The 13,906-nt window shown below is 46.1% G+C and overlaps 3 protein-coding genes across 3 annotated transcripts; 2 read left to right on the plus strand and 1 right to left on the minus strand.

The window, feature by feature from the left end:
- The first annotated feature begins 172 nt into the window (after positions 1–172).
- Positions 173–5,340, plus strand: LOC107384854 (deoxynucleotidyltransferase terminal-interacting protein 1). Its single transcript, XM_015958332.3, has 13 exons — positions 173–494; positions 2,453–2,523; positions 2,594–2,690; positions 2,762–2,860; positions 2,940–2,999; positions 3,075–3,131; positions 3,208–3,263; positions 3,337–3,379; positions 4,213–4,271; positions 4,489–4,549; positions 4,643–4,714; positions 4,888–4,943; positions 5,121–5,340. Exons 1-13 carry the CDS (start codon positions 420–422, stop codon positions 5,227–5,229), a joined length of 915 nt encoding a protein of 304 aa, XP_015813818.3. The 5' UTR covers positions 173–419; the 3' UTR covers positions 5,230–5,340.
- Positions 5,341–5,553: 213 nt separating this feature from the next.
- polr2j (RNA polymerase II subunit J) lies at positions 5,554–7,472 on the minus strand. The gene is made up of 3 exons (XM_015958333.3): positions 7,112–7,472; positions 6,452–6,560; positions 5,554–5,717 (listed from the first exon to the last, which is right to left on the minus strand). The coding sequence occupies exons 1-3, from the start codon at positions 7,252–7,254 to the stop codon at positions 5,616–5,618; spliced, it is 354 nt and encodes a 117-aa protein (XP_015813819.1). The 5' UTR covers positions 7,255–7,472; the 3' UTR covers positions 5,554–5,615.
- An 809-nt stretch (positions 7,473–8,281) lies between these two features.
- LOC107384853 (protein phosphatase 1, regulatory subunit 15B) lies at positions 8,282–13,586 on the plus strand. The gene is made up of 2 exons (XM_015958331.3): positions 8,282–10,213; positions 13,073–13,586. The coding sequence occupies exons 1-2, from the start codon at positions 8,510–8,512 to the stop codon at positions 13,271–13,273; spliced, it is 1,905 nt and encodes a 634-aa protein (XP_015813817.3). The 5' UTR covers positions 8,282–8,509; the 3' UTR covers positions 13,274–13,586.
- The last annotated feature ends 320 nt before the right edge of the window (positions 13,587–13,906 follow it).

Consider the following 13,906-nt stretch of genomic DNA (forward strand, 5'->3'; position numbering starts at 1 on the left):
GTCTTTGAACAATCAAAAATCTGACACTTTTCTACATGTTTCTGGATTAAAATATTTACAAATAAACTCACTGATCTCAGTTAAAATGTTCACTCCAATCTTTGCCACTTCTAACTTTTAATTTGGAACCGGATGAGCGCGTCTGATGCTTTTAATTCGATACGTTTTGTCCGGAAGTGGAAAAAGCATATTTGCGGAAGTGGCCGGAGAGAAACTTCCTGGAAATAAACAAAACAAATTCTACCGATTTTTTTCATCAGCAGCTGTTCGTAAACCACTTGAATACCTCTGCTTTCCGAAGAGTCGAACCGAACCGTCGCTAGAACCTAAACATTTTTGGGCCTCAATAATTTAGCTGTTGTTAGCTTAGCAGTATTACCACGGTCCTATCAAGAGAACCGGAGAGTAGCGGTTTCACAATGGGAACTCACCGAAGCGAAGGAGCCAGCGACTGGCAGGATCAAGACGGAGCAGAAAACCCAGAGCAGAGTCCGGTGAGAACCAGCAGAAACTACTTTGTAGTTCTGGTCAGATTCTGGGTGTGTGCGTCTCTGGTGGTCTCAGGTGGTTTCAGAAAAAACTGATGAGGGTGAAGGTGATTAACCACACGTAGACCTCGCAGACGTCAAGATATCAAAACTATACCAGAAAAATGTTTCCACGTCGGTGATGAAATTAAAGTATAATTTAAAGTTAGACAAATGCACACAGAGCATACAAACCGTTGATAAAAAAAACTACATTTTTGTCTGAATTAGAAAGTTATATTTAACTGAAAGTTTGTCTCTAAGACCAGAACAACTGGATCCAGTTTAATCAGTCATTAGCCCTATATTTCCTGACCATGGTACTTCTAGAAACCATGTGAAAGCGAATAGAACTGGTCCCAGTTCAGTACCCTGTGGCACACCAGAACAAAGTGACATTTCAGATATGATGTGTATAGAACTGTTTTCAGTTTGAAGTTGTGCCAATTTTGTGCTCTGAAGACCGCAAATAAGCAGGTTTAGGATTATTTTATTTTATTATTATTTTGGTCGTGATCAAAGCCTACTGGTTGTGCATCACCAGGCTAAAGACCAAAGGTGGTAGATCATCTGCTGCTGTGGCCCCCAGACTCTGGACCTCTCTCCTCCTGAGCCTGAGATCAGTGGACTCGGTGGTCTCCTTTAAACTCACCTGTTCAGGCTTTGGTGGGACCTTCGTCACCACCATCTCCTTATTCTGCTCTTTCTACCTATTCCGCCTTTCCCAGGATCCACTGATTTCCCTCTTTCTTATTTTCTCTCTCCCTTTCCTTACATTTTTTATTGACAATTAAAATTTTTTTTTTTGTCATTTTAAATATTGTTTTAATCCATCCCACAGCGAGAGGGGGTTGCACACGTTCCGTTGCTGTTTCTCACCAGTATCAGCTGATGGAGGGCTCTAGTTTCGTTGCACCGTTCGTGTCAGCGGACACGGTAGGGTCGGGGAGGGGGGCGGGGCATGATGCTTAGCCTGGCGGGTGGGCAAGCAAAGCCTGATGGGCCGCCAGGCTTATAAATCGCTGGAGGAAACCCTGGTTTGCTTGTGAACACCCCTTAACATGGCATTCATAATATGAGAATATTAAAACAGAGCTCACTTGACGGTGAGTCAGTTCATGAGAAAGCATCCGGAGCGAACCCTCTTTAACCCAGAGCTTTCGACAAGCTAAAAGCTGCTGACAGCAAAATGGTTCCTTCAGCTATTCAGAAACAGCTGCTCTAGACGTAAACGATTTAATCTGGATTGGATTGGATATCTTGTGATCCGGGAGACGACTCTGGACCGACCTGGTCATACTGCGGTCTTTTATACAAACCTCGGTACCTTGGGGTCACCCCCCCCCCCACACACACACACACACACACATCTCGGATCCGAAAGGGAGTCTCCTCAGGGGTACGTAGAACACAGCCAGGTTGCGTCTGATGCCGTTTTTATAAGAACCAACTTCATAGTTTACTGCAAACCAAATTCTTTGAACACCCAGAACTCAGTTCTTCTAGATACACATCATTAAATCATCATACATCCCATCCCATCCTCTTAGATTCATCCATCACAGTAGCCTTGGTTAACTTGTCTTGTTTTTATTTGTTTAGAAAATAAATTTCTTATCTTTTATAAAGCTGACTCTGTCTGAACTGAGACGAAGTGTGTTTGATCCCTGAAAATGGAAAGAATCCTAGAATCTTCTGATTAAACATCCAAAGACCAAGCAGGTTGATATTCTATATTTATATAGAATATCACAGCTTATTGGTCATAAGTAAAGATAACATATTAAGCTTAAAAGCAACAATATTATACCCTCTACATCTTTCTATTTATTTTTAAAATTTCAAATAATTTTCAGGAGTTTTAAAGAACATATAGCATGTCTAGATCATAAACCAGTTATTGATCCCTAATTATTTGTGTGCAGAGACCATGGAACCTAATGATCAAGCACAGATACGTTCAGAGAAGAGGACGCCGCTCACACACCACCGTCAGGTCAGTTCTCTTTTCTGCTGGTTCTGGTTTAACTGGTCCAGTCCCATTCATGCTTCCAACCTGTGTGCAGCTACACGGATCCTCTGGTGTCCATGGACCTGCTGAGGGCGGTGCTTCAGCCCAGCTTCAACAATGACATCATGGCAGTATTCAGGAAGTACCAGAAGGTCAGAGGCCACATTGAGGGAGGACAGTTACCTGCTTTGAACAGGTGTGAGCATGTGTGTATGTGTTGCAGTTCTTTGAGAAGGCAGCAGAGAACGTGAAGGAGAATGTGGGAGATGATGTGCAGCCAGATCTGCTTATCAGAGAGGCCTACAGGAACGTTCTGGAACATGTGAGATCACTTCCTATTGCTTAGCCCCATATGGTCATGTGCCACCTTCACTCACCTGTTTGTGTTATGTCATCATCAGGCCAAGCAGCTGTTTCCAGAGGGGGAGGGGAAGAAGGCAGGGTCGGAGATCCCCGTTAAGGTAGGAGACCTCAGACCTACAGGAAAAAACAGACTGGTCTGACCTGGTTCTGACCCGGTTCTCCTTGTTGTTCAGAGAGCCAGACCTATTGATGAAGAGTATAGTCACAGAGGAAGCCCACTCCCCAAGAAGGTAACATGTGGCACAGGTGTTTTTATTGATCTGATTGATTCGTCTGGTCATAACTCTGCTCGTTCTGCGTTCTCAGAGGAAAAGTCGCCCGGGTGCCATCCACTCCTCAGACCGCACTGTGAACTTTTCTCTGTGAGTACCTCACAGGTGACATCATCAGTGTCCAGGTAGATCCATTCTGATCAGTGAGTATCTCTGTCCTCAGAGTGAAGCCAAAGTCAGAACCAATCAAGAGGGAGGGGCCAAAGGTGAGTCTGACCCCTGGTTTCCACGGGAGCCGTCAGCAGCACGTTACTGCAGCAGCACGTCTTGCTCGCGTAAGCTGCTGCTTGGCCCTTCCCACGAGACGCGAAGCAGCAGGGGAGCAGCTGTCACCGACCGAGCACGAAGTCACACGAGTGACTTCGTCAGTAAACACAACAACAAGCAGGAGAAAACTACAACATGGCTCCAAAATGTTTGTGTTTTATGTTCTGTCCGTTTTATAATCGCCAATACGGACCTGAAAAACAAAGGAGACCGCTAGCTAGGTGATAACTTCTCACGGGGCCGCACAGTTAGTAACCTTTTTTAAAGTAAAGCAACCGGAAGGCAGTACGTTCTTTATTCTGAAAATCTCGGGAGCTCCTCTCCATTTCCGCGTCCGATTTCCTGTCTTTCCTTCCCCAAAAATGTCGAACTTGACCCGTTTCAGAGGCGTCGCGCGTAGAAAATAGCACCGGCGCGTAAAGGCCGCGACACGCTGCTCCTGAGACGCGGCCGACTCGCGCTGCTGACGGCTCCAGTGGAAAAGGTTCTGTTGACCACAGCGGTTCCTATCAGCAGCTATGACGTGCTGCTGCAGTAACGTGCTGCTGACGGCTCCCGTGGAAAGCCGGGGTGACAGGTGAACTGCAGCATGTCAGATGGAGTGTCACCGTTTCACCACCTTGTACAGGTTAAGTCAGCTGCAAATATCAAAGCTGCTCAGGGATTACCAGCTGAGAAAAGATGATACTGATGTTTATTCACTTTTTCCTGAATCCACCTGTCCTCTGCAGACAGGTGAGTTTTAGTGCTAAACCTGAATGATCTGTTTCAGTGGGATCCGTCCAGACTCACCGACGGCAGCACATTTGTTCTCGGGTCCAGAGCCAACAAGTGAGTCATCACCAAGTTAAATTCTTATTTTCACATAAATACAAGATAAACAGAATGTAATGCATGCAAAGGTTCACATCCCAGACAAGGGAATTGAACAGACGGGTAAAGGTTTCAGTATCTTTAATGACTCCATATATGATCAAAATGCTTTTGATGCTCAAACACAAACAGCCTCAAAAGAAGTGAGTCATCAGCTGCTGTGATGTCATCACAGGGCACTAGGGATGGGTGGGACCAGAGGACGGATCTATATTAAACACGCTGACCTGTTCAAGGTAACTCCTGACATCAGGTGTCTGCTGGACCTAGTAAGGGTCAGGGGACTGTTTCCTGTGATTAGTAAAAAAAAAAAAGTGTGTGTGTTTCAGTATGCAGCAGATTCTAAGGATAAGCAGTGGTTGGCAGAGAGACATCACATGAGGGCAACAGGAGGAAAGATGGTGAGAATCTGCACACGCACGTCAGTCAAATGGCCACACCCACTTTTAGCTGCTGACCTGATCACTGCAGGTGATCGCCTGAATCAGTCATCAGATGAAGTTTGTGTGGCAGTGCATCATGGGTAGTTTAAAACCTATTTAACAATTGTGTGTGTGTGTGTGCATACCGGCAGGCTTACCTTCTGATTGAAGAGGACATCCAGGATTTGTCTCACAGCGATGAGTACAAGTTAGTATCCAACCTGAAACACAAACTTCTGGATCCAGCTGCAGAAAACAGTTTAATCACTAGAACAGAACCAGCTACCAGTTTTATTGACCTTATTCTAGCATTTGTTGTTCTGATGATGTAGTTGATAGCTGGTGAGATGTGTGTGGTTGCCGTGGTAACTTGCATCCCTTTTAGGGACTGTCCGGATGTCAGGATGGACGAGTTGAAGCCGTTCTCCGTTCCTCCGTGGATGGTGGAGAAGATGCAGCGAGCCATGGAGGCTCAGAGAGACTCTGACCCCTGATGGTCACATGATCAGGGGCCACACGGCATGTGACATCACAAAATCAGATTTTTTTTATTTTTTACTGCTTTTCTTTTAAAAGAATATTCAATTAAATCTGATTGACAACTATTTTGTTTTGTTTGATATAGTTTAAATTCTTAGAGGTGACATCACTTCCTGAAGATCAGCTGATCAATGCTAGAATTAACAGGTGAAGATTTCCATACCAGCTGTTCCTTTGGACATCTGAGTGGGATCAGATCTAGTTCCAAACCCTATTTTTAATAGTGTTTGGCAATTTTGTCGAAATACTTGTAAAAGGTATTGACTAAACACAGAATCTGACATCTTAAGTTTATTTAGAAAAACAAAACAACAAAATGAGGTGAGGTCAGAGGTCAGGGTCACTCGATGCCTTCCTGTTTGTCTTTGATGGCAACTCTGAAGCGTTCTTCCAGCAGAGACAGCTCACTGATCAGATCTGTGATGGCATTGGTGAATGCTTCCTGTGGAGGAAATGACATCACATTTGGTTAGGTTTCCAATTTCTATCATTATTGTGTCTCAACCAATCAAGACACAAAACATATGAGAAACAAATCCAGACCCACTTGGGTCCAACAGCATCATGAGGCTTAGACCACCAACATGTATAAAGACCAGCTGGAGGACAGTGCAGAAGTTGAAGCTGAAAGATCTGAAAAGCCTCCAGAGGCTGGCTCCAGTAGAGGTTTTATGCCCCAACCCCTCTATCTAAACCAATGAGAAATGATCTTGTTTAAGAACACAGCTTACACCATCTTGACTCCTGTTGGTTTGCGTCCTGCCGGCAATGCGGACCAAAGCTCCGACACCGGTCATACAGGGACCTAACAGCCCGTGTCAGAGGGCCTGGTACCCCATGCTCCTGGACTACCCCCCACAGGGCCCCCTGAGGAACACAGTCGAACACCTTCTCCAAATCCACAAACACATTTAGATTGGCTGGGTGAACTCTAACGCACCCTCCAGGACCCCCCTAAGGGTACAAAGCTGGCCCAGTGTTCCACGATCAGGATGAAAACCACATTCGTCCTCCTGAATCTGAGGTTCGACAATACGACGGACCCTAAATAAAATATATATATAAAAAAAAAAATATATATATATATATATATGCATGCACACATTCCTTCACTTCTCTGGTGAAGTCCCTACAGCCATCTTTACTTTATTTGGTGTTGAAGACCTGATGGGTTACCTGTGGACTGTAGTCAGGTGTGGTCTGCACTCGGATGACGATCTTGTGCTCAAGAGGATGAGGAACTTTGTAACCCGCGAACAGAACCTGAGGATCCTTCAGCAGCTGACTGACACACAAAAACACACAATTAGGGGCCACCAGACAGGACACCTGTGTCAGAGCTCCTCCCACAGGCGAAGGCCGGCTGCTGTCAGGTTTTTTTTTCTTTCCAATATCAAATTGTGTCCTTGAGCTCAGATGATGTTCTCCAGTGTGTGTGTGTGTGTGTTTTACGTCCAGATGATGTGCCCCAGTGTGTGTGTGTCTTACGCCCAGATGATGTTCCCCAGTGCGTGTGTCTTACGCCCGGATGATGTTCCCCAGTGTGTGTGTGTGTGTGTGTGTGTGTGTGCGTGTCTTACGCCCGGATGATGTTCCCCTGTGTGTGTGTGTGTGTGTGTGTGTGCGTGCGTGCGTGTGTGTGTGTGTGTGTGTGTGTGTGTGTGTGTGTGTGTGTGTGTGTGTGTGTGTGTGTGTGTCTTACGCTCAGATGATGTTCCCCTGTGTGTGTGTGTGTTTTACGCTCGGATGATGTTCCTCAGTGTGTGTGTGTATGTGTGTGTGTGTTTTACGCTCGGATGATGTTCCTCAGAGTGTGTGTGTGTGTGTGTGTCTTACGCTCGGATGATGTTCCCCAGTGTGTGGTCTTCCTTGTTCAGAGTGAACAAACACGCGTTCGGGACCTTGGTATCTTTACTGATGCCGATCTTTTTCTCTCCTTCAAAGAGCAGAAACGACTCGAAGGCTGGAGGTGCGTTCATGTTTGTGCTGGAGCAAAGAACCCCGAACCGAACCACTAGGATACTTCCGCTCAGCTTTCTTTGTCTGGTTTAAAGACTGTTAGGAAATCAGCTTTGTGTGGCATTACCGCCACCTGCAGCACGATAAGCGAAACTGCATATTTAAATCAATAATAGAAATTTGCAGCACGTAGAAAATGTTTACTTTCACAATATTAGGATAATACATGTTTGACCTAAACACGGTTCATGTAAAATTTGCAGCATTTTTTTGTTTAATAAAAGCTAGGACCTGAACAAAATACATCAAACACAGTTCATTTTAACCAGAAACACACGTTTCAGTGTCACTCTCTGCTTTTCTGCAATTTACCAGGTGATTAGCCAAAACGCTGCCCATGGCACCCCTGATGGTACCAGATGTCACCTTAAGGTGGTGTTACCATCTGGTCTCCTCAATGCACCCATGACTCAGAGGAGCTATACCTTTACAGCGTGTGACGCCATGTCCTATTTTTTCCTCCTATAGCATAAATAATTACTTTATATTAATGAGATTCGTGTAGGAGTGCATCGAGAGTAAAATAAAAAATGGCTCCCTCTGAAAAAGAACTGGAGAAACTTTCCGCGCCTCCGCTTCTGCCGCGCGTTCGTGCCGCTCCGTGCCGCGCCGCCAACCGTCTGCCGTTTACCCGGAAAAGGAAGACGCGGGGCTTCTGCTGATGGTCTTCTGACTTTCTGATGAAATCTCCCACTGCAGCCATATAGACAGACTCACGGAGTTGTGCGGGGGCCAAAACTCCTCTCTGAACGGATACCGGGCAGTATTACCGGTGGGAAGAACTCCCTTCCATCAACAGTCGACGAAACCAACCAGAAAGCGGAATTTAAATCGATAATTTTAAGTCGTCGCTGGGAAGTAAACTAACCGCCGTTTGCTTCTCGTGCTAAGCTAACCTGCTAACCCAGCAGAACCTCCCACCCGCGATAAGCCCCGACAGGATGGCTCGTTTTTCCGCTTCACATTGGGACTTATCATCGTTTCACGGCTCTAGCATGTTCAGCTCGGCTCAGTTTTCCAGCTCCGGTACCACACGGAGGAAGTCTAACCACCACTCTCAGCGGAATGTCGCCGGCTCCGGGCTTATGGACGTTATCTTTTGGGTTCCTGGCGGCCACTTTAACATGTTCTAGTGAGGTTTGACAGCTGTCAGTGTAACTTGCTAAAACCGCTGCTGTTTCAGGGAAATTCATTTGTGCACTTTAAGTAGATAAAATGTTCAGAAACATAAACGCCGAAGAATGTACGTGTGGAGGAAAACGCTCGTCCCACCCACCCGGCCCCGCGGTCACATCGGTCGGACAGGATAGCCAGGACAGCTCGTGGATCCGTCTGCTGTCAAGGCCCGCGCTGTTGCTGCGGCGGAAACTCCGCCAGTGGAACATCGCTCCGGCGGAGCTCAGAAGCAGCTTGATGAGTGAAGAAAGTGAGACTTTAAGACAGTTAAATGGCATGATGCCCCTCAGCCAGTCCGCACCTGCTCACCTGACCCACCTGCAGTGTCAGCACGAGGGGGCAACCGGCCTGCTGGAGTCATGGGTCAGCAGGTCCGCTGCGTCTCTGCGGGACTGTCAGAGCCCCGGGGAGATGGAGCTCTGCCAGCAAATACCGAGCGTATATGTTTCCTCTGTCGGGACTTTTTTTACCCAGGTTCAGTTGATCTCTCAGGAACACATCGGAGGAAAGGTGTGTGTGCCAGGGAGCTTCCCGGTAATGGGGGGCTCCACAGGTAAAGGTGGACCATGGTGGAGGGGTAGCATTCTGTGGGGCGAGGAGAGCCCAGCCAGGGGGCTGCTGTCGGGATATTACCGGCCTGAGGAGGGGGCAGAGACATACTATCTTTGTCCTCAGGCTGCAGCCCAGACACATGTTGCTGAAAAGAGCTCAGTGTTGGAGGTGACGAAGGGAGAAAACGCTGGACCCCCCCACCACAAAGAACCAGCCAACAATGGAGGCCTTCATACAGTCCAGAACATAGGGAGCTGCAGTGAGGGGGGGCATCCCTCCCCTGAGCAGGACAATGGGTACTTCAGCCTGGAAGAGGAGCTCTCACAGAGGGGCCTCCTCTCCCAGGTGAAAGCACCCACTGAGGAACAGAACCGAGAGGACCCCCGCACACCTGAGATGGAGGCGGAACCTCAAGAAGAACAAGCCACCTCTAATGTGGATAACTGTGGAGGGGTCATGATGCTTTCAGCTCCCCAGTGTCAAAACAAATCCATTGCTTTCATTATAGGCTGTCCCTGCAGTGATGACAGCAGCCAATCAGAGTCCAGTGATGATGATGATGATGATGGCTTTGACAGCGAGGGTTCCTCTGATCTGTCTGACTCATCAGACGACGATGATGATGAAGAGGATGGTGAGGCTTCAGATTCTGACAGTGAGCCCGACTCTGAGTCCAATCGTCTCTGGACATCTTTGTGCCAAAGTGTGGATCCATACAATCCCCGAAACTTCACCGCCCTCCTGCACACTAGCAGCACCTTGCCTCAGACCATCCCCAAATCTACTCTCACATGCTCTCCCCTGTCATCTCCTGTCTCCTCTCTTTCCCTCACTTCCACCTCCCCCCCTGTCCTCACTCCCTCTTCTCCTCCTCCATCCAGCCAGGACACGTGGGACGACTCTACATCAGCTAGTGAGGTGGACGAAGCAGAAAGTCTCCGCCTACTGAGCTCCTTTGCCTGCTTCTCTGACCCCTACAGCCCCTTTAACTTCCAGGCTCCACTTAGGACTCGAGGGCCCATTGGGCCCCCTTCCAAAGCCAAGGTCAGACCCAGTACAGTTCCCCAAACTCTCCCCCATGTTCCTCATCATAGCCCAGCATCTTCACTGGAGGCAGAAGAGAGGCTGGACAGTGGCCTCTCTGAGGCCCTGCCTTCTACCAAGACTCAGAGTGGCAGGTGCTCCAAGAAGGTGAGTTTATCTCACTTCCTGTCATATTGTACACCTGATGTGCAAGTTTATCAGCTGTGAACAGAGTCTGCTGCTGTGAACCATCAAACATTCAACATAACAAAGAAAAACGCTGGTTTTACGCAGATCTACAGAATATGTAAAACAGTTTCTCAGCTGCGGAGGAAGCTCAGAATAAAACCAGGAGAGAGAATTTCCAGCCTGATGAAACACAAAGTGAAACTAATTTTAGCAGAATCATCTCATGTTGTTTACAGTCATCAGAAAGCTTGTAACAGATCGCATCGGAGACCAAACACATCCGTCAGGATATTTAAAACCTCACGGAGACACGAGTCTGTGAGCGTCCAGGTGTTATATACGATCCAGCTGTTCTTCAGAGCTTTCTGTCGAAATCATGTGTGGCTGCTTATAGGTCTGATCTGAACATGTATTCAGGTTGTTTTGTTTACAGGTTGTTTACCGTCGTGTGAAGTCACAAGGTTTTCAGACCTCTGACGCTGTGAGTTTCATGTTTCTGGGCTCGCAGCGTCTTGGGTTGCAGCAGCTCACTGACATGAAGACATTCAGAAGGAAAACATCCAGAGTCCCAGATGAACTCATCGCTTTATGATGAATGAGTCATCGCTCAGTGATGATCCTGCTGATCACAACATTGTGTTAGCCCCTCTGCCTGATTTACTTAAACCACCAATTTATAAACCTTTCAGCTCCTGACATGCAAAATAATGGCAGCAAAGGTGTGAGGTGGTGTAGGTAGGGGCTAAGGTTCACTGCCAATGACGACTAACTTTGTCATTTGCATTTTTTTTTTACTGTGTGGGCATCGGAACGAGCCCCCGCACCGTGAGAACAAACATCTCAGCTCTAAAGCCGATCTTCATCCGCGTACGTCACACGTCACATGATCAGGAAGCAGAAAATCCATGTGTTAGGAGATCGTTTTGGGCCGCTGCTGTAAAAATAGTGAGGCGCAAACCGGAAAAGCTTCTGCCGATCACAATTAGACAACAGATTATGAAAGAATGGATAATAAAGCTCGAAACGCCCAGATTCTTCCTGATGTAAGAGGTGAGTCTCTGCTTTGTTTTGGTTGTTTTGGCGTCGACCTCATCCTAGCGCGCAACGTTCTGTGACTCTTAAAAAACCCGGTAAAAACTGAGAGAAACGCTGCAGCTAATGAGCAAGAAAACAGACCTGTTAAGACATTATGAAATGCTCAGATTTTAACCTCCCTCTAAATTCACATTTTAAATGTTTTCCAGATTAAATCAGCAAAGCTCAGTCCTTCAAATGAAAGCTTCTTCACAGTTCAGATTCTGAACATTTATAAAGTAAAACTACTCCAGTAAACTTTCATCCTAAGTGTGTCCCGTCGTACGTGATCACTGCTCAGCGTTAACCCATAGCACTAGACATCTGCTAACGTACACAACTCAATCACAAAGTGTGTGTGCGGTCGCAGACGTACCTAGACTGATGCAGAGCTGGCAACATTTCTTATGAACCAAAAAGTCTTTGAAAAGTTTAATGAATAAGCAGAATAACATGAGAACAATAATGGTAATTGTAGAGGTGTAGTTCACAAATGAGAGGCATAGCTCTCAGCTATTATCGTGGTAGTAGGGAAGGGGATGAAGGTGCACTACTTTGTTCTCTCTGACAAAAAAACTCAAAATTTCTGCTTCAGAACTATGATATGGTTCTGCATCTGCGACAGCAGCCTTGTGTGTTGGATGTGCATTGACCTGTGACCAGTGTTGGGAAAGTTACTTTTAAAAAGTAATTAGTTATAGTTACTAATTTGTCAAAAAAGTAACTCAGTTACTAACTGAGTTACGAGATTATAAAAGTAACTAATTACCAAGAAAAAATAACTACTTAGTTACTGTTTTCATTAAAGAATGCAAGAAAAATGGGTTAATTGAACTTACTTAATTTGCTATAAATTACTATAATAGTGAAATATAAATGACTAATGACTGGAACATAATAAAATGTATGTCCAAATGTTTTTAATGAACCTGAATGATTTCAATAAATAAGCACTTAACAGGAGGAACTACTAATAGGAACATTACACTAATCAAGACTATTAAAAGGTCACTGTGTGATATTTAACAAGACCCCAATCAGCTAAAATTTAAAATTGCAAATAGAAACACCTGTAAAGGTTCCCGAGCCTTTAAATGGTCTCTCAGTCTAGTTAAATTACAGAAATGAATGTAATTTTGCACAGCATTCTAATTTTTCCAGCTTCACATAATTGTGTGTTTTTAGCAGCATTTCTGTTGCTGGTCTAGTAATGGTTAAATAAATAAATAAAATCCTTTAAAACGACACTAGAAGAGGCACAAGTCTGATGGAGGACTTACATTTACTAACGTGGGTCAGACCCAACCACAGAAGAGCTGAAGCTAGGTGGTAAACACACACAGGTAGTTCTAATAACACCTGAGCTCCATGACGTCTGACTGATGCATCAGTGTTACAGTGGGACTAAAGACGTGATCAGAAACAGGTTACAGCTGGATGATCTAGGAAGGTAGAAGATCAGTACGTCTGAGCGATGAACAGGTGAGCGGACCTTCGGGACGTCCTGCTAAAGAAGGTCACGGCTGCAGATCCACACCTAGTGTGGCAGTCAGAAAGCCTCACTGTTGCTCAACGTTCGACAAGCACATAGTAATGCACAACCTTCCGTCCCCAGTAACGGTAACGGCGTTGCAACAGTGAGAAAAGGAATTAATTAGATTATTCCGTTACCCAAAAAAAGCACGCCGTTAGTAACGCTGTTATTTTAAACGGCGTTATTCCCATCATTGCCTGTGACCTCACTGAACTCTCCTTTCCCGTCAGGTGCAATTCTGTGATGATGTGGAGGAGTTCTTTGCGAGCTGTGGGGAGGAAGAGGAGGACCGGCGGGGCCCATGGGAGGAGCTGGCCCGGGATCGCTGCCGCTTCCTGCGACGCTGTGAGGAGGTGGAGAAGAACATCTCGTACTGCCTGCAGCCGCACCACCGCCGCCAGGTGCTCCAGCGCCTCCTCTCTGACACCTGAGCAGATGCTGCAGGTGGAGCGATGGAGCTGGTTCTGGTTTTGAACGCTGATTCGGCCACTGACTGACCTGGTTGTGTTGTTAAAGACCTTCAGCTGTGTGTCGACTGTGAGGAGAAACTAAGAAGTCCTTCAGACTCCTGAAACAAAAATACTAAAAATAGTCTGAACTGGTTGCGGTGGTTCTGTTTTTTCCAAATGCTCTTTAAAAGTCAGTGTATTATCTCCGATGGGAGAAATCTGCCTTCAACTGCAGAAGTTTTAATTTGTCGTGAATGATGAGTAATAAAGAGCTTATTTCACAGATTTAAAAAGATCTGAATAAATATCCACAGGAAGTCCGCTTCCGAGGGATAAAGTCTGCAACTTCTCAGTGTCTGAGGAGGAATCCAACTTCCAAGTGTGTTAAGGAGCTTGTTGATGGGGGCTGAGCCAGTGTTTGTGTTGTGTTGATCAGTTCAGTCCCACTAAAGCCAAAGATAATTCAATTATTAAAGAAGGAAAGCTGCTGCTCCGATCAGTGTTCTGCTGCTGACCAGAACCACTGTGGTTCTACTGGACTCTTAGCAGGAGGGTGGATATGACTGCAGATTAGATCCATGTCTTCAGAGTGTTTTTAGGTTTCATCATCAGAAT

This window comes from Nothobranchius furzeri, chromosome 3, assembly GCF_043380555.1.
Source record: "Nothobranchius furzeri strain GRZ-AD chromosome 3, NfurGRZ-RIMD1, whole genome shotgun sequence".
Taxonomy (NCBI): Eukaryota; Metazoa; Chordata; class Actinopteri; order Cyprinodontiformes; family Nothobranchiidae; genus Nothobranchius; species Nothobranchius furzeri.

Bases quoted from the DNA above. Each gene is read 5' to 3' on its own strand.
- LOC107384854 (XM_015958332.3), top strand. From the start codon at position 420: ATGGGAACTCACCGAAGCGAAGGAGCCAGCGACTGGCAGGATCAAGAC. The intron at 3,132-3,207 runs GTAACATGTGGC...CTGCGTTCTCAG, and splicing joins GAAGCCCACTCCCCAAGAAG to AGGAAAAGTCGCCCGGGTGC. The intron at 4,550-4,642 runs GTAACTCCTGAC...TGTGTGTTTCAG, and splicing joins AACACGCTGACCTGTTCAAG to TATGCAGCAGATTCTAAGGA.
- polr2j (XM_015958333.3), bottom strand. From the start codon at position 7,254: ATGAACGCACCTCCAGCCTTCGAGTCGTTTCTGCTCTTTGAAGGAGAG. The intron at 6,561-7,111 runs GTAAGACACACA...TTTGTGTGTCAG, and splicing joins CTGGGGAACATCATCCGAGC to TCAGCTGCTGAAGGATCCTC. The intron at 5,718-6,451 runs GTAACCCATCAG...TTTCCTCCACAG, and splicing joins CACCTGACTACAGTCCACAG to GAAGCATTCACCAATGCCAT.
- LOC107384853 (XM_015958331.3), top strand. From the start codon at position 8,510: ATGTTCAGAAACATAAACGCCGAAGAATGTACGTGTGGAGGAAAACGC. The intron at 10,214-13,072 runs GTGAGTTTATCT...CTTTCCCGTCAG, and splicing joins GTGGCAGGTGCTCCAAGAAG to GTGCAATTCTGTGATGATGT.